General features: G+C 44.4%; 1 protein-coding gene across 6 annotated transcripts in view; it reads left to right on the top strand.

Moving 5' to 3' along the window:
* LOC144113870 (uncharacterized) overlaps positions 1–19,002 on the top strand; it is a 44,270-nt gene that overhangs the window by 12,365 nt on the left and 12,903 nt on the right. For 4 of the 6 annotated variants that reach the window (XM_077647235.1, XM_077647237.1, XM_077647236.1 and 1 more), the window contains exons 5-8: positions 1,046–1,154; positions 3,060–3,240; positions 10,120–10,230; positions 15,948–16,070. In XM_077647235.1, the coding sequence (XP_077503361.1) occupies positions 1,046–1,154; positions 3,060–3,240; positions 10,120–10,230; positions 15,948–16,070 (524 nt within the window). The remainder of the gene's footprint in view (positions 1–1,045; positions 1,155–3,059; positions 3,241–10,119; positions 10,231–15,947; positions 16,071–19,002) is intronic. The other 2 variants (XM_077647239.1, XM_077647240.1) reach the window with 2 other exon arrangements.

Below are 19,002 nucleotides of genomic sequence, written 5' to 3' on the forward strand. Positions count from 1 at the left end.
TGTCTTCTGCACTGTAGTTATGTTTTTTTTTTTATGGGTAGGCTTTTCTTTATTTTTCTTGTTTTTTTTTGCATTTTTCACATGTTTCTGCTGGTTTCCTATTATTTGTTACCAGAAATGCAAAGTAGGAGCTCTGTTGTCGCCCAATGTGCTCAAAATGAAATATTTGAGAGCCTTCTGACAAGCACTGTTTTCAGGGTGTCTACCAACTGGCAGGGAATTGGGCAAATCGGGAAATTCAGCGAATCGCTGTCAGGGAATTTGGCATCATCCCAGCTAGCCTTGTACAACTCCAAGCTTAGGCAGGTCTGAATGCAACGTCATGCAAGGCAAACTCTGTCCTCCCATTCGTTAGCACCTACACCTGTACTGCTATTAAATATGCACTCAGACTCATTGAATGATGAACCCTTATTCCTGCCATATTTGCACCTATTTGCAGTGCCATGTTTGCATTGTGCCTCTGTAAACTTCGCTCCGAGAGTTGATACATGAAGATCGATTAATGGTAGCATCAAGGCATGTTGACTGTACAAACCCAAAACTGCAGATTTGCAACGGATTAGGCTTGTTTCATGAAACTCACATTCAGCCTATTATGCTCTTTGCTGGAAGCAGTTCTCACTTTGCAGCCACTTTATGCTTTCTGTTCTCCACATGGCTTGTCATAGCTTGTCTTCCCGAGTTGCAAAGTCCCCCTGCAGTAGTGTGACAGTATTCTGGAGATCTTCAAATAGAGAAGCTTTTAAGCATTGCTTTAATATGATAGCCCTTGTGATTTCGTCAGGGAATTTTCAATAGTTGGAGAAAATCTGAAAAATCGTGAGATTTGAAAATTTCGTTCTTACGATTTTTGTGTGCTAGTAAAAATTACATTTCTTAGAGTGAACATCGTAAAATTAAAGTGAACAGATCTTGTATGTTGTCTGGTATTGTGTTGTACATAAACGTGCCTTTTGTGTGTGTGTGCGTGCATCATTTGTTTACATAGCCAGTGCAGCTCAAAAGAAACTAAGTACTTGATTCTTGGTGTCTTACTTGTCAGGTGGACAATGCCGAAACATGGAACCTAGAAAGCCCACAATTCCAGTAACCCCAAAACTGGCTACAAGGTTGCGATCACGGGCAGTTCGTGCAAGAGACCAAGACGAGCAGTAAAAGATTTTTTTATTTTTTCTAATTTTTACTCTTGATGCTGTGTGCAGAATGGTATTGCAAAGAGATGAAAATACTGCATGTTCAGCTTCACAAACTTGCAGCTGTTATCACTTAGATATCATTCCAGAAGTTAGCAGTTCTATCTATATGCAGTGGACAAGATGATATAAAGGTAATTTATTTTAGAGAAATTGCAGTAGAACCACCTGAATTCATAGCCTGTCGGACCATGTAAATATTCGAAGCTGGTTTTCTAATTATTCAAACACAGAACATAATGCTAAAGGAAGGCACGAAATGTTGTACTGCTTGCAACACTTTAGAATCACTACCGTTGCACTCGGCAAAGCTGCGTTTGATGTTTAACTCCTATGGGAGGAGCTCGGTTACGCTTGTCGGGGTCATCACATCACTGCTGGTCGCCTGAAATTCAGTCTTGTCGACTTGGACGCCCACAGGTCACACATCTCTCTTCATGTAGCTCTGTTACTGGCAAAGCTCTTCACCATTCGTCGATGCTTTTACACTCCGACATTCTCAGCGCTCGCATGAGGGCACATACAGCTCTAAGGCGCGTGTGCAGAAGGGCTTGCAGTGAGATGAGTGTGTGTGCGCAGTACGTGCGGAAAATCCAGGGCTGCCAAGATGTACTTTTGTTTTGGAGTGTTTGACGTGGTGCACGGTATGCACAGAATAGAAACTATATGCATGTCGGTGCCGGCGCAGTGTGCCGCTTTGGCCAGTGTAACGTCGCTGTGCCGGGCACTAAGTTGAAGTGTTGCCGTGGTCTGCGCGCCTGTGCAAGAAACACTGAAGAGTCCAATTAAGGGGGAGCTTGGTCTTGGAAAAAATTTTTTTATCAGTGTAGTCACAGTTAAGAAATCATCAGAGAGCATGTATTTTTGTGTGCAGATTCTAAATATGTAATTTAACTTCATGTAAAACAATTCCTTGAGCATTTATGTAATTGTTATGAAAGTTTTTCGTGAAAAGCTTTCAAGAAAATTTTCTGCAGGAAACTTGCTGAAATGTATGTTATGGGTTCTCTTGACATAAAGGAATGTAATAAGGGTGAAATCGTCCTGCTTATCATAGAACTTGAGTTATAGGGCTTTGAAGTTGTCACTTCAGGAATGCAAAGAAGTGGCTTGTATTCCCTATAACTCTAGTTCTATGATGGTCAGGTTGATAATTTTATCCTTACTGCTTTCCTTAAAGTCAATAGAACCCATAACACACATATCAGCAAGTTTCCTGCTGAAATTTTTTTTGAAAGCTCTTTATGAAAAACTTGCATAACAATTACATAAGTGCTCAAGGAATTGTTTTACATGAAATTAAATGTCATATTTAGAATAAGCATGCAAAAATACAAGTTCCCTGAAAATTTCATAATTGTGACTAGAAGATTCATAAAATTTTGTTTTCAAGACAAGGCTCCCCACTTAAGCGTTGCACTGCTAAGTGTGGACACGCATGCCGATTATAAGTGGTACAGTGGAGCGTTAAAAGTATGACGGCCAAGTTTGTGTCAAGCTTGGGCATTGCCACATAGCACCCCAGACCTTCGAATTAACTGAGCCGGTGCAAGCTGGTGGCTCGAATTATGCGATAAAATTTACATTGCAAATTACGGTACCATGTAAATTTTACGAATTATCCGGGATTTCAAATGAACCTATATCATATTATCGCAGTTTTACTGTAAATGTTTTAGTGTGCTCTGTTGTGAGGCATTTTCTTCCTGATACTTGTTTTTTTTTTTATCCTACTCATGCTGAAGTAAATCACCAACCATCTTGCAAATCAATGCCTCCTTATTCTTGTTATGCAGTATGCCCCTCTCTTTACTATGTCAAGAACTGTGCATAAATATTTTTCTGTATGTTTGGTCTGTGCAGTGTTAGTGCATATTCCAGCAAGCCAAAGCGACCAAAATTAACTGATGCTCAAGTCAAGCCTTGGGTAGCAGTGTGGCCAAAATCAGATCCAGCCTCATCTACTGTGAAGCCAGAATGTGGCTCCCTGGTTTCCAAGCCCTTAATGGAGGTGCTGTCAACTAAATCTGTCAAGACTCCTTGTGTGAGCCATTTTCTCAGCTTTCTTTTTCGTTAGTTTGAACATTTTTTATTTCTGATTTACGGTGTAGTACATGGTTATAGGGTATATATACAGTAGAATCTCGGTGATGCGAACCCGGCTGATACGAATTTCAGTGTGATACGAATTCGTAAAATTTCCCCGCCGAAATGCATTGTGTACAATGGGCCAAAATTCGGATATTCCGAGCACTTTTTCGCGTCGTGCCGGATGATACGAACATTGGTACCGCTACTGTCGAGCCGCCACCGGCGCAGCATGCGCTAGTGCCGGTTTGGGATTCCGCGGCGGCAGGGAGGCTGACGAGGCAAGCGAAGCATTCTCTCTATATAATATTTGGGGGCGGCCTCTTCGCCTTTTTCTTTTTACTTTGTTTTTGCCCGAGGCTAGCGCCACTGCTTATTGGTCTGTTCGCCCTGCGAACCAGCCAATCCAACTGGTCGGGCACGATTTGTCTTCTCCAAATTTCTCGCGGCTCTGCATGCCTGTTCCGCCGGTCTTTCTGCCCCCCCTTCCCCACATCCCATTCCCCCTCCCCTGGTCCCCAAGAGTGATGCCCAAAGGGCCAACATACGTTGGAACCAGTACCTGCCCTTCCCCCCCAATTCATAGCAGCAACCACCACCACCACTTTCCGCTACAGCCAGCGCGCAGATCGTCACACCTGCAGTAGCTTCCGTTTCTTTGTTTCCTCGTGCCCGACGACTACGGAAGTGCAGCGTGTTGTTTGCGTGTGTCATTTACGAGCATTGATCGCGTCAGCCCGAAAGGTACTGCAATCGGTACGATGTTGCGAAAGCCGAAGGCGCTGTCCTTGAAGGACAAACTGGATATTTTAAAGAAGGTGGATGAAGAGCCCAAGAAAAGGCGCATTGACATGGCCAAGGAATTAGGCCTGCCAATTTCTACGCTGTCTAGGATCGTCGGTCAGCACGACCAAATTATGCAGAATGTGCAGCACTTTGGCGTAAACTCCAAAGAAGCGAAGACTGCTCACCATGTAAAGTTAGAAAAAGTTCGCCTAACATGGTTTAAAGAGGTCACCGCGGCCAACGTCAACGTTGACGGAAAAGTTCTGCGTGAGAAGGCTGCGGATATCGCACTCACGCTTGGAATTGAAAATTTTTCAGGCCTCTGGTGGCTGGATTCATCGATTTAAGGCACGACACAAAACCGTTTGCAGTGAAGGAAAAAAGGTTGACGGCTCCGTTGTTGAAGATTGGATGGCAACCACGCTGCAGTCTTTCATCGCGGAACATGACGCTCGCGATGTTTTTAACATTGACGAGGCAGGGCTGTTTTACAATCTTCAGCCCGAAAAGAGTCTCTGCTTCAAGGGCGAAGCCTGGCAGGGAAGACAAAATAGTAAGCAGCGTGTGACGGTTTTGTTTTGCTACAATGCTGACAGGTCGGAAAAAATGAAACTGAACGTCATTGGAAAACACGAAAAGCCCCGATGCTTTAAGGCAGCCGGTTGTTTGCCCTGCACATATAGAGCCAATAAAAAGGCGTGGATGACGTCGGCTCTGTTTGTGGAGTTCGTCACATACTTGGACCATAGGATGTCATGCAAGAACAGAAAGATATTTTGCTGCTGGACCAGTGTGCGGTGCATCCAAAGCACATGACGCTACAGAGCATCAAAGTGGTATTCCTGCCCCCGAACGCTACTATTCATTTGCAGCCACTGGATGCTGGCATTATCAGAAACCTAAAGCACCACTTCAAATGTTTGTTAGTGCGCCGCCTCCTTGCGAAGATTGACCGTAAGGACGCAAATATGCAGATTAGTCTTTTGGATGCGATGCATTTTATTGCAGTGGCCTGGGAGCGCGTCTCCCCTGCAACCATTGCGAATTGTTTCGCAAAGTGTGGGATTTTTAAATCCACAGTGGCCACCACCTCGCAAGCGCCAGATCCAATTCCGGTTGATGTCTGGAACCAGCTTGGCTTTGGCTGCAGTACCGACGATTTTGTCACCGCAGACGACGATCTCGTCACCTGTGGTCTGCGCACAGTGGAAGACATTGTGGAGGATGTATCGTCGCAGCCTGGAATTTCGACCAGTGACGAAGAAGACGAGTGCCAAAATGGTGATGGCCAACCACCGTTGGCAGCCGAAACTATGCACACTCTCGATATTCTGCGGCATGCTGTGACATCCGAGACTGTGCGTGAGAACACTACAGCCCAGTTCTTCAGCTTCGAAAATTCTCTGCTGGCCGACCTCGCTGAGAAGAAGACCCAGAAGGACATACGTGACTTCTTTCCACGTAAATAAATGTTTTTTTTTGTGCGTGCATCATGGTTTCGGGACGGATTTCGCTCGTTTTTTGTTGATACGAAATTTCGGATGATACGAATATTTTCGCTTCCCCTTGAGATTCGTATCACTGAGATTCTACTGTACAGCAGGAGGCCCAAAAGTCGAAACTGCAAATAGGGCTTGCAAATATAGTATGATATACCAGCACATGCACAACGATCCGAGGTGAAAAAAGAAAGGAAAGAAACAAACAACAAAAAGACACAAATGTACAGCATATGAATGTGATGCAGAATTTCTAAGGACAAAAACGTTAAATATCTGATTCAAACGTACGGCGTTTTAACATTTTTTTGATCTTGTACAATGGCATTGATGATATCAGTGGAGGGTGCAAGTTGTTGCAAGTGGAGATGGCAAAGAAAGATGTCATTTGCTTGCCATAATTAGTCCGTGTTTTTGGTAATAAGAAATTGTTGTGCCTTGACAGCTGAATGTTTTGTTCCTGTTAACTTTTTGAAGTTTTTATTTTGATTTCAGCATCATACAAGAATTTCTATTTATTTTGTTGTGCTGTTTTATATGGTGTGGCCCATTTAATCTCAAGGTGCAAAGAATGTGAAACTGTACGTAGCAGGAGGAATGTACTGGGTGGAGTGCTTTTCCAGTCTATTCTTCCTTTTGTGTTCTGTCTGATTTTTGTTTTGCCATTTTTTTTTACACTGCTTCATGATGAAGTACACCTACTTTATCATTTCTCCATTTCTTTTCTGTTCTGTTGTGTATGTGTTTGCACTTTTGTCTTCAAGACGTCGAGATATGTCCAAATTTAAGGGGCCATGACATGGTTTTTCTACATAATATGGTTTTTCTACATAATCCAGTTTTTACTTCAGTAATACAAGAGCCTATATTCTGTCTGCAAAATTTGAGTGACCTGGACTTACTGTATGTTACGAAAAATGCAATCAGAATTGAGACCAGGAAACTCCTCCCACTGGCAGCAACCACCAGTCGGAGGAGCGTATGCCCTTGTGACGTCATGTGAGCATTCTTGCTCGCATGACATCACAAGGGCATACACGGAGCAGCGTCGTCTGCTGCATTGCGGGCAACGAGGTAGGTATCATGTCCCCTGTACTTTCGTCGGCGATCGAAGTAGCAGACATCCCTCATGTATGAGTGACTGGTGAATATGTTAAGGCACAAAAGCGATAACAGTAACATAGGTTTTCGTTGGTATAGTTGGGGTCCAGTCTCACTGGGCAGATGCGACTGTGATCGACATTCGGTAGGTGGTCGATATGTGGGTGCTGTTGCTGACGCACCAGTCTGTTAAACAGGTCGATGACGACACAAGCACAACCAATGACCATGTATCATAGTAGTGTAAAGAGAGCTCCATGTGCGTGAAAAAGTGATGCGATGATGGCGGTGGAGCCAGTACTGCAGTCGTTCGCTCTGCATTGCTTAGAGGGAAACCTCATGCTATCCATGGCGACATATGCACCGTACGTGCATCAGTCAAGATGGGCATTCGTACAAGGCCTGAGCATAGAACCGAGTGGCGAGGCAAGCAACATTGGCAAAACACAGTGAGACGGTGCCGGTCGTCGTTTGCTGCCATCACTTGGGCTTGTGTGGCTGAGTGAAGGCTTCACATCGGGTGAGGTGATGGCCTGAAAAACTTCGCTTGTGCCTCCCTTATCCATAAAAAAGCGAAACGAGCAGCTGAATTTTATATCTTGACACTTTATAATCAGCGGTGCACTTTTGCTAGATTCTCAAATTTCAGACGACGGCAGACTGTCGACCCCTTTCGTGACGTGTCCTTGCGAGTGCGCATAGTTCGTGTGTTTCATTTCAGCGATAGCAGAGACTGAATTCACAAGTTTTAATGGATACAAATAGTCGAGTGTATTTCTGGCTACAGTGACCTCAAAGCGAGGATTGCTTACATCGGAGGCGCTTGCAATAAGGGAGAAATGCCAGTGCGACCCGTTCTGCAGAGAAGTTTTGCTGTTTTCATGAATTCTTCATGAATTCAAATGGTCGATGAACGTCTTTTTTGAGAAAGCTATTTAAAATCAAGTATTTATGACATTGGAGAAAGCAGAACAATTAGCGGGAAGTGCCGGTCTTATGCGAAGCGTTTTCCAGGTAGGTGATTACATCATCGGCACTTATTGTAGAGTTATCGCAGTCCGTAAACAAGTAAGGGTACAACTTATGAGCAAAAAAAGTATGAGGAGTGCGTAAGCGAGTAAGGGTACAACTTATGAGCAAAAAAAAGAAAAGATGAGATGAGGTTTTTAAGATGAGGACAGCCCAGCTCGCGCTTTATGCCATGCAAGCAAGCAGTACTGTTTTGTGCACAGCGATGTAAACAGCGTCAGCGCGGGGCTGCAGTCGTCCTAATCTATGCATTGCTGGGGGAACTTCATGCATACACAGTAAATGCTAAATGGTGTACTGTTATGTTCAAGCTCTCATACTCAAATTATTTGCCTAACAAGCAGCAGAAAAAAGCTACCAGTAGCCTCGGGAGCTAGAGCAATAGCACGGCACCAGGGCAAAATGAAGACTGCGGTGGCTACCGTATTTACATGATTGTAAGGCGACTCCCCCATATAGCATGTCAGGAAAAAAAGAAGAGTGTGCCCGTGGGCACATTCCAAAATGAAAATGTATTAGTCACTGGACTTCTCATCCTCACTAGTGCTGTCATCGTCATTGTTTCTGCGGTCCCACAGCATGTCGTTCTAACATCATCGTTCAGTGAAATCCCGCACTTCACAAACAACTGCACCACAACATTGCGTGGCACAGCCGAAAATTTTGTCTCGCTGCAGCCGCTGCACCTGCATCACCCATCTCAAAACATTGAACTTGTGGCCCGGCGCGCAGTTTTGTTTCTTCGGCGTGAAGAATGACAGCCATCTTGAATGTAGCCGTGAACAAGCACCGAAGTACTACATTAAAAACTGGTAAAATGTGGCCAGCAGTGAAGTCAAATGCGTCAAACTGCCAAAGAGAAACTACGCATGGCTGGCGTCGGCCCTCTCCTCCCTCCCTTAACTCTGGAAGCGCTGCCGTTCCGAGTGGCGATGCTGCCGCGATTGAAACGGCAGCACTTCCATAAATTACACTCCCATGAGCACAGAGCACGCAGCTAAAATTTAAAAAAAATAATAATAAATAAAAAAAATTCCGAACAAGCGTGCAGAATAGTCTAATGCTACTGGGTCAAATGCTGATCATCCCTGATATCTCGTTTGTCTTGCCTTTATTTATGGTGCTATGCTTTGGTTTCAATTCTAAGGCAATCTGTCCAGTTCGGATGTTCAAATTTAAAAAAATAGATAGACTTACAATAATGTAAATAGTACGGTATTCATCAGTGCAGCCCGTGAAACACTTGAGTCGCACAAGCTTTACAAGCGGCTTGGTTTTGCAAAAGGGTCCTACCAGCTGGAAAGAATGTACATTAAACTAACATGCGCAAGTACATAGCTGCGCAAGCATGCATGCAGCGGGAAAGCTAGCCATTGTGTTTGGCAGCTTTTGTATGCTCCTTTCATGCTGCAAGCTTTTCTCAAGTGCAACCTTGCACTAATTTGAGTTTTATGATTGAGCCGACAAACAGCAGGCAAAAACTTGGTAGTTGGCATCAGAATGCCATGACCACTCCCTTGATGGCACTGCTATGCCCTTCACAGAGCACATTGGTGAAGGCAGGTACAGCACGTGCCACTTTTCACATGTGAGAGCACTTCGCTACTAAAGGACCCACTCTCATAACATGCTTGTAAGTGTACGTAACGCCACCATGGTGGCCCAGTGGTTATGGTGCTTAGCTCCCGACCCGACAGACGCGAGTTCGATCCTGGCCATGGCGGTCACATTTCGATGGAGGTGAAATGCTAAGAGGCCGATGTGTTGTGTGATGTCAGTGCACGTTAAAGAACCCTAGGGGGTCGAAATTATCCGGAGCCTTCCACTATGGCGTCCCAAACAGCCTGAGTTGCTTTGGGATGCTAAATCCCATAAAACCAAACCAAGTACAACCTTTTGTACAACCCCATCAGTTTCTGTTTAGAAGGCGGGTGCCACGAACAAGTCCACTTTCCCAAGGATTACTAAGCTATTGTACTACTATGCTAAAGGCTTTCGAAAAGAAAACACAGAAAATAAATTTTATTTCGTTAAAATAAAAAAAATATTTTCAAGCGAGTACTGTCTACAGAGTGCGTGCAAGCACCTCAATACTCCTCAACGCAGCAAACAGCGTGCAGCAGACGACGCAGGGTGGGTGTGCCCTTGTGACGTCAGCGATCAAAGGTTGCCAGACCAGCAGCAGAAACAAAAAAATTTGTTTGAAAATTATCTACTGCACAGAATGAACTGAAACTTCAGGTAAATATAACTTGACGTGTTGGGAATTAAATTAAATAAGCAGTGTATATTTAAAAATTAGCTCATGGCTCTTTTAATGGCTGTCAAAAGCGAGTTGTGGCTTTGAGACAATGCAGCCTTGCTTTCACCAATGTAGCCATACTTTTCCAACATGCTTCTTCTGCACCTTACTTTCATAGGAGAAGCTGAAGAAAGTACTTAGGATAACAGTTCCTAAGTCTCCTGCATTTGCACTTAAAGTGCGAAGTGAAACTTGGAAGCAAAGAAAAGAGAAGAATGTTCTGGACCTGGTAAGTTCTGCTTTCCAGAAACTCATGTAGGGAGTGTTGTGTTTGCCAAAGTTTGGCTTATGCATTTGAACTGAATAGGGAGCTCCTGAGAGTGAAAGCATTGTGTTGTTAGTATTCTTTAGGTCTGCCTTTGGCATAATGTTTCTGCAAGCATGCTCGATACTACATTAAAGCTCTCATAAACTTGTTTTTCTTTTTTTCTTTCTACATCAGGTCAGTGCAGTTAGGCTCCTAGTCATTTGAACCTTGCTCACCTCGGAGCCCGGTTGTCCCTACTTATCTCTTGGCGATTTTTGTTAAATCGAGGCCACACTTTGGCAGCACCACAGAATAGTCCAAGAAGGATTTTCATTCGCGGAACTGTGTCGTTTGTTCTCTTGCTTGAGTGGTTTGTTGGCACAGTCAGATGATGTTGCCAATGTTTTTCGATAAAAATATATTGTGAAGCACTGTTGCACGCATGCTAGCAATGTAGAAGGGCTGCTAAGTGTCACTGCATGAGTCTTCCGGTAGCAGAGACTGAAAGAACATGGGGAAAGGAGGTTCCCATGTTGTTGCCATGACAGTGTAGCTTGTATCAGGCCCTCAGCCTATATTTCTGCAGTGATGATTTGCCTGGGCTAAAAGGGCCCTTTAAAATATTTGACGCTCTCTGTTTGCAAACATCACTTTGCACATATGATAAGCAGGCACATTTTAAGTGCGAAGAGTTCTGTGCGTGACCAGTCTCTCGTTGCAAGCCTTATTGCGGCATGCAGATATGGTAATATGGTGCTTTGCTATCGTCAAGGTGCCGAGGGGGGGGGAGTAGTATAATGACTTCATTCGAATTCCATTGCACCAAGCCCTCGCTGCCACTGGAATCGGACAGAAGGCCGGATGTCAAGAATCGAATAGAATTGGATGGTCATAGCAGTTTTAAATTCATTACATGCCTTCTCTCTATTACTTGCAAACAAAGCATGAGACACGGTGCACGGTTGTTTGTTCCAAGAAAAGAGGCTCTGAAAAAGGCAGCCTCATTGTTATTGCTTTCCACCTGTACACACAGTCATAAATCTGGATTTATATTAAAGTAACTGATGTTTAATAAATATATTACCTCTAAAAAACACAAAGGGTACAGCTTTATCAGTTAAAACTGACGTGACAGCAACTGGCAATCTTTTTACGCTTGTTTCCTGCAACGCAGCATGACCAGTTGACAGTTGCTGGGTCTTGCTTACATTATCTTCTCCTTTTGTTTTTAACGTGTTCTGTTAGAATTTTTGTCGTCAATGTCATTTATATTAAATTCTTTCCAAAGCATGCTTCGACCATTTATCACTTCGCTTTCACATTGGCCATTTTCAAACAACAGACAGCAATTTCTTCCTTATCTCTCACTTATTCGTTTACGCCCTTAAAGGGGCCCCGAAACACATAATCAGTGCATTGCTTTGCCTGTTGGTTGCATAGAATGAGTTATAGCGATGCTATTAGCATCGGTCGTACCACATATACTCCGGTTTTTAATATCTTAATTAGCTTGCAAAAACAAATTTATGGCGCTGATGGTGTCACCATACAGTGGCGGTTTTTAGCAGTGGATATGACATCACTGGGCGAGAACTTGATGATTGGACAAGCAGTAAATATACTTCAAATTGTGTTAATAAAGATACGTTTTGTCAAGTTTTTACGTTTTATATTACATCAACAAAACCAACTTGTTTGTCTTAGACAAAAGCGCTGTAAAACAAGTAAAACAAAAATACACTACCAGAGGCTCTGGCTATATTTTTGCTTCGAAGGACTTTGCGTCTCGCTGCACAAATCCTACGACCTAGCACACAGCACTTATGGCTACTCTCCATGCATCTGAGAACGGCTTCGCGGAATCGATCCGATCGAGCCATTGCACTCTACAAGCATTTGTTTCGGTCTCAAGGAAGGATGCAAAGAAGAAAGCCATTCGTTTCCCATTTAGCAGTGCGCATTGTTAGCTTGTGGAGGATCACCGGGCGGTGGCGCCAGATGGCGCCACATTCCCATCCACAGCGCGTGCGCTTTGCGGCGCATGGTACACGGCATGGTACACGGTAAGCGGTAAAGGTACGCACTATCCTAAATGTATCTACTTTCTTGTGCAGGCCGTCACTCCGTCGCAGTATCTCTCGCTCGAGTTCGAATCCATAAATGAGGGTCAGTGACGTTCCCTGACTTATGGGAACCAGTGATCCTTTCTGTGCCATCAATGTGATGATGAAGCATCGCTGGGTCAGCTGGGCATTCGCGTGGTTGTTGTAACCATGAAAACGACGCTACCAGCCTTGGCAAGAATGAGTTACAGCAATTAGGCAACCATGGCATGCAAACTTCCGCGATGTGCTCAGATATGCTGTTTTGATTGGTCCCGCCCAGTGTGTCACTGGGAGTGTGAAATGGGAATGGGAAGCCCCGCGAAAATAGAGTTGAGGGCAGCATTTAGTTTGCTTGCATTTTGAAATTTCTTGATTGAATAACTCTGGTTCCTGTGCATTGATTCCTGTAATTCTTTTTGAGTCAGCATCTGTGTGACATAAAGAATCCGTCTGAAGTATAGCCAGCATCGGTTCAAGCAGTGTTTCGCAGCCCCTTTAATGAAAGAGACCACCAGGCTTCCACAAGGTTGCCACCATTGACAAACCAGCTCAAATTTACAGCGAAATTTCAAAACAAGCATGATTCTACCTAGGCTCAACCCAGGAATTGTCCTTAATGCCACAATATCGGATCAATTGAGGCACTCCCTCTATGCTGTGAAAATTTCCAATGGTCAGCAGACACCCTTTTCTGCTGCTCCATCTGTTTACTTCTTGATATCGTAGTATCTTTAGGCTCGTGATTTTTATTCTTCTTGTGCATAGTTTAAAGGGACACTAAAGGGAAATATGAAACTAGGAAAGACAGAGAGATTGTTCCTTGGGAACACTACCGATGTTTTTTCTACGCGGAAGGGTGGCTGCGTTGCTGGGAAAACTGCAATGAAAGTCCTGAAACCTTTCCAGATTCAAAGCGCCTGTGAAATATGAAGTGCCGCATGATGTCTTTGCAACTTGACCAATCAGAGGTGCCCTTTCCAAAGACTGGAAACTCGGCCGGAAGCCGAAAACCGAAAGTCAAGAGATCAGTGGTTACAGCAGCGGCATGCAAGTGCAGGCCATCTCTGCACCCCACTATTTCGATGGGGGCTGTGCGCTGCATAAAGTGCATCTGCATCTCATTTGCAAGCTCCGTGGGTGGAATAGAAACTACATGAAGTTATCAAGGGCAGCTGCAGAGTGCAGAACAAACTGCCGATCATGCTCACGCATGTATACATCGGTGGCGATAATGAGAGCGTGTGGCCAGAAAGTTCCACTTTGATATTTTCGGCATTAAGGCGCCATGTCCACTGTTTATGGACGTGACACCCTGAACGTCCTCTGCAGCACTTTTGCTTCGTCTATGACAATGAAGATTGGTGTGCAGTTTATGCTGTAACCTACTGACATATTCTAAATAGTAAATTGCATCATTCACAACACTTTGAAAAGAGAGCATGCAAAAATTAGCTACCGTATATACACGATTGTAAGTCGACCTATTTTTTTAATTTTGAAAATATGAAGTGGGGAGGGGGGGTCAACTTAAAATTGAAATCAAAGCATCGCACCATAAATAAAGGCGGGACAAATGAGATATCAGGCATGCTACAGTGTGGTTGCATTTTTACTGCGCGGCTCCGTCGCATTGCACTTGGTGCTCGCCTTGAGCAGCTGCTATGTCAACGCACAGAATCGGCATCCCCACCCTGCGCGGCGGCCGGTGGTGGCTGTCGATAAGCAGCAAACCAGCACCAGCCCACTCCCCACACATGGCCGCAGATTGTGGCTGCTGATAAGCGGCGGCGGCCCTATAACGCATTCGCGTTCGGCTCTTAATAGGCATCATTCAAGATTTTTTTTTACTTTCAACCGCGCACTCGGCACTCAAGGCAGCGTCGATAGTTGATGGAAGGGCTGCTGTTCCAATCATGGCGGCACCGCCACTCAGAACTGCAGCAGCACTGGGGAGTGTCAATAGCTGACGGAGGAGCCGCTACCGCTCGCGCGTAGTTTCTCTTCGGCTCTGACGCATTTGACTACTGCCGGCCACGTTTCACAAGTTTTAATGTAGTGCTTCGTCATTTGTGCTCCGGGCCCTGTAAGCGACCGGCGCTTGTTCACGGCTACATTCAAGATGGCTCTCATTCCTTACGCTGAATAAATGAACTGCACGCCGGGCCGCAAGTTTGACGTTCGCAATGGGCGATACAGCTGCGGTAGCTGCAGCGAGGCAAAATTTTCAGCTGTTCCATGCGATGTCGTGATATGGCTGTTTGCGAAGTGTGGGATTTTGCTGCACGGCGATGTTAGAACGACGAGCTATGGGACCGTAGCAGCGATCACAATGGCAGCGCTAGTGAGGACGATGGCGTAAGTGTGTACGACTAGTCCAGTGACTAATACATTTTTGTTGTGGAATGTACCCACGGGCGCGCCCGTGCGCGGCAGCCGATAGCGGCTGGCGATAAGCGGAAGCCGCAGGATTGTGCTATCGTGTTTTATTATTTCAAGGCCAAGCGTAAGCGACCTCCAAGTTTTTTTTTTTTCTTTCAGAAATGCGATGTGGGGGGGGGGTCGACTTACATTCGAGTCGATTTACAGTAGTGTAAATACAGTACTTGTCTCAAAATAAAACATTGTGATGTCCATCTTTACTTCTTATTTACAAACACATTTCACTGTAGCTGCAAGAGATGGCACTGCAGACTTGACAGGGTGAGTCAGAATTCAAGGGCGAGTCAGGTACAGAATTCAAGGGTGGAAATTCGCCTTGTATGCAAAACTTATGAGCTGGTTTAGTTGGCATCCACATATGTGGACATGGCGCCTGAAAGGGATATGATAGTGTTGGTCCTCATGTTTCTGGTTTTATTGTGATGGTAGACCACCCATTGAAATAAACATCAGCCCAGCTTTGCATTTATTGTCTTCATTTAGTAATCTGATATGTCAGTGTTCATTCTTATCAGATTTGAGTGTAACGACCAAACAGAATGCACCATCATTATACTTGCATCTGTCATTCTTATCAGTTGCATTGCCTTGGGTCTAGACTACAAGCAATTAGAAGCTAGTGGAAAAACTGAAATGCCAGTCTCCCAAACCAGATGCATCACGATAACACGTGTTTGTTATTTCTCATTGGTGAAATTTATTTATGTTCTGGTGTGTAAGCATCCAGATGTATGAAGAAAATAAGTGGCCTTCCCAGGATGTAGGGAAAGTAATTTTTCTGTAGCTTTAGCAGGGGCAGCTTGATTAACCATGATTATGCTAAAACATGATTACATCAAAACCTGTAGTGGGTTGTCCCAGATGTTGTGATTGCGTGGGATTTTAATGACTGCAATTAAGCAACCTTGGTTAGAACATAAGCATGTTTTCTGTTCTAGGATAGTCTTAAGGCTGTCCATCAAAGGACAGAGGCTCCATGTCGTAACCTGTCACGTAAAGTTTTGGACCGTCAAAAAAGGACACATCAGCGCAAGGAAGCTAAGGAAGCTGTAGCAGTTAAGCAGGTACAAGCATAATGCCTGCACTCTGTGGTTTATCCTTCACTGGCTTGGAGCATTATTCATTTTTTTCGATTCTCATAATTGTGCACATCAGGCAGTCTGCCAAAGAACAGCGGTCCTGCACCGTCGGAACCTGTCACAGCAGTTTTTGGACAGGCAAAAAAGGACATTGCAGCATAAGGAGCCTGCAACGGGAGCTGCTGTAGCAGTTAAGCAGGTAGGCCCACACTATGCACTTGCAGGCTGGGGTTTAACCTTCAACATGTTGATTGTTTTTCTTTTTTGGATTCCAGAAGTCTCCCCTTTTTTTTAACAGTATCAGGTTTAAGTGCGTTCACCACTGGATTTAGTGTTGCACTTTTAATCAATGCAAGCGCCTTGACAGAGCAGTGCAGTGATTGACTGGATAACAAGAATGCTGCACTTTCTGTTGCATGGTCATCAGAGGTCTGTTCTCCTTCGCACCTGAGAGTAAGGGAGGCAATTAGCCCCCTCCCTCTGTAGCCTCGGAGCAAGTGCACTTCGGTGACGGAATGCTGCTTCCTGGCCCTGTGTTTATCTTGCACATAAGCGCAGTGGCAGGTATATTTTTGATAGAAATTGCATCCCTTGAACGGCAAACCTTCAGAGGTTCATAGTAGGGGTGTGCAAATATTCAGAAATTTCTATTAGCAAATCTAATATCTTCCTATTTGATTCATTGAATGGATCAAATAGTGCATGTTCTAAATTCATCATCATCATCAGCTTGACTACGCCCACTGCAGGGCAAAGGCCTCTCCCATGTCTCCCCAATTAACCCTGTCCTTTGCCAGCTGCGGCCACCGTATCCTGGCACATCCGCCCAGCTAACTTCCTGCTGCCAAGAACCAACGGTTATCTTGCCTTCGCATTACATGCCCTGCCCAAGCCCATTTCTTCCTCTTGATTTCGACCAGGATGTCATTAACACGCATTTGTTTTTCACCCACTCTGCTCGTTTCTAGTCTCTTAACTTTGCACCTATCATTTTTCTTTCCATAGCTCGCTGCGTTGTCCTTAACTTAAGCTGAACCCTCTTTGTTAGCCTTCACTTTTCATTTCTGCACCATAGGTGAGTATCGATAACATACAGCTGTTGTATACTTTTCTCTTGGGGGATATTGGTAAACCACCATTCATGATCTGACAGAACCTTCCATATTTGCTCCACCCCGTTCTTATTCTTCTAGTTATCTCCCTCTCATGATCCGGATCAGCAGGCACTACCTGCCCTAAGTAGACCTACAATCAAGCCCACTTGTAGCGGCTGCAGATATAACGAACGTTTGCTTATTACGAACGGTGCGGTGCTATCGTCAAAATATGCATTAGGGCAATGGCAATACATCTCAGATACAACAAACAACTTTGGCAGCATCGCTAGGCTATGGTAGACAAGGAGGCTTCATAAACTCTCCCCCCTGAAGTTGAAGAGGTCGCACGTGCTTCTGCAAGCATGGAGATCGAAGAGGGGCTCTCAGCTCTTGACACCACCCCGGAAAGAGCATGTGGGCGCAAAAAATCAATAAAAAGGCGGCACTGGAACAGCAAGCAACTGCCAGCCAAGCTCGCGCCGACAGCCTACAAGGGAAACCATTGCCTGCGTATTCACTGGCTGGGCGAAGCAGAAGGGGACGCGTGGTGGGTGCGAGATGGAGGAATTGTTGCAAGCGAAGCTACTGCCTGTGTCCCCAGGTCAACTAACAGCACAGATTTGAGAAGTTTGAATGCCTTGCTGGCCATGCCAGTCATGTAGGATTTCTTTATCACCTGGTTGATAATGATAGAGTGAATATGATCTGTTGTGAAATATAGTTTACAAAAGCCTGTCTGATCCTTTGATTGAAATCTAAAGTTGCCCTGGCTTTTAGCGATTACCTTAGCAAATACCTTGTAGGCAACTGACAGCAAGTTGATCGGTCTGTAATTTTGCAAGTCGTTGACGACTTCTTTCTTATGAATAAAGGTAATGTTAGCATTCTTCCAAGCTTCTAGTACGCTCAAGGTCATAAGGCATTGTGTATACAGGGTGGCTAGTTTTTCTAGCACAATCTCCCCTCCGTCCTTCAACAGATCTGTTGTTACCTGATTCTAGCCAGCTGCTTTCCCCCTTTGCATTGCACCTAAGGCTTTGTTTACTTCCTCTTTCGTTACTGCCAGGATGACACATTGCTGATCGCTACTGCCTCTCTCATTACATTGGCTACTGTATAGATTTGTGTAGAACTCTTCAGCTACTTAAACTATCTTATCCATATTGCTAATGACATTACCCTCTTTGTCTCTTAATGCATACATCTAGTTTTACCTATCCCTAGTTTTCTCTTACTGCTTATAGGCTGCCTCCATTCTTTAGAGCATGCTTGATTCTCTCCACATTTAAGTTCCTTATGTCGGCTACCTTGCGTTTGTTCAACTTTGATAGCTCTGCCAGTTCTGTTCTGTCTGTGGGCTTAGACATTTTCATGCTTTGACATCCTGAGTTAGCTTGCCAGTATTATTTGAAACTAATAAAATATGTTTTGATGCATTCGAATAGTTAGGGAATAGTTGGAAGAAAAACAAATTTTTTTTTTTTACCACTGTTCTGCAAACAGCCCACTCTGATGCACCACAGTGATGCCACAATGTGTCTAAGGAGGCAGGAAGGTTCAACGCTGCAACATGGTTTTTTAGTGTGGCTGTGTTCACAATTCTCATACAAGACATCCAAGACAGGGTGATGCAGCAGGGTTCAGCCAGGTTAAGCTAACCATACTGCAGTGCCCAATCTCTGAGGTCATGGCTCATAGCTGGCTCCCGTCTTTTCCATTGAAATGGGGTGATGTTTCATTCACTGCCTTCAGCAGCAACAAAAGTTTGTCTTCCTATGTGGATTGCATGGCAGTCATGGAGTTAAAGGGACACTAAAGACAAATTGACGTTGGTCTTTATCGATAGATTACCATGTTATAATGGCAAAGAGGTTGTTTTTGCATCACCACTAGCCGTTTTCGTAATCGCATTGCAGTGATGTGGAGTCAATTTTGTTAGTATTTCAGGGGTGGTGATCACGGAATTTTTTTTTCAGTCTTCTCTTCATCAGTTTGAATCAAGTGGTGTGAAAAAAAAAATCGTTCAATAAAGGC

Source organism: Amblyomma americanum, chromosome 1 (assembly GCF_052857255.1).
Source record: "Amblyomma americanum isolate KBUSLIRL-KWMA chromosome 1, ASM5285725v1, whole genome shotgun sequence".
NCBI lineage: Eukaryota > Metazoa > Arthropoda > Arachnida > Ixodida > Ixodidae > Amblyomma > Amblyomma americanum.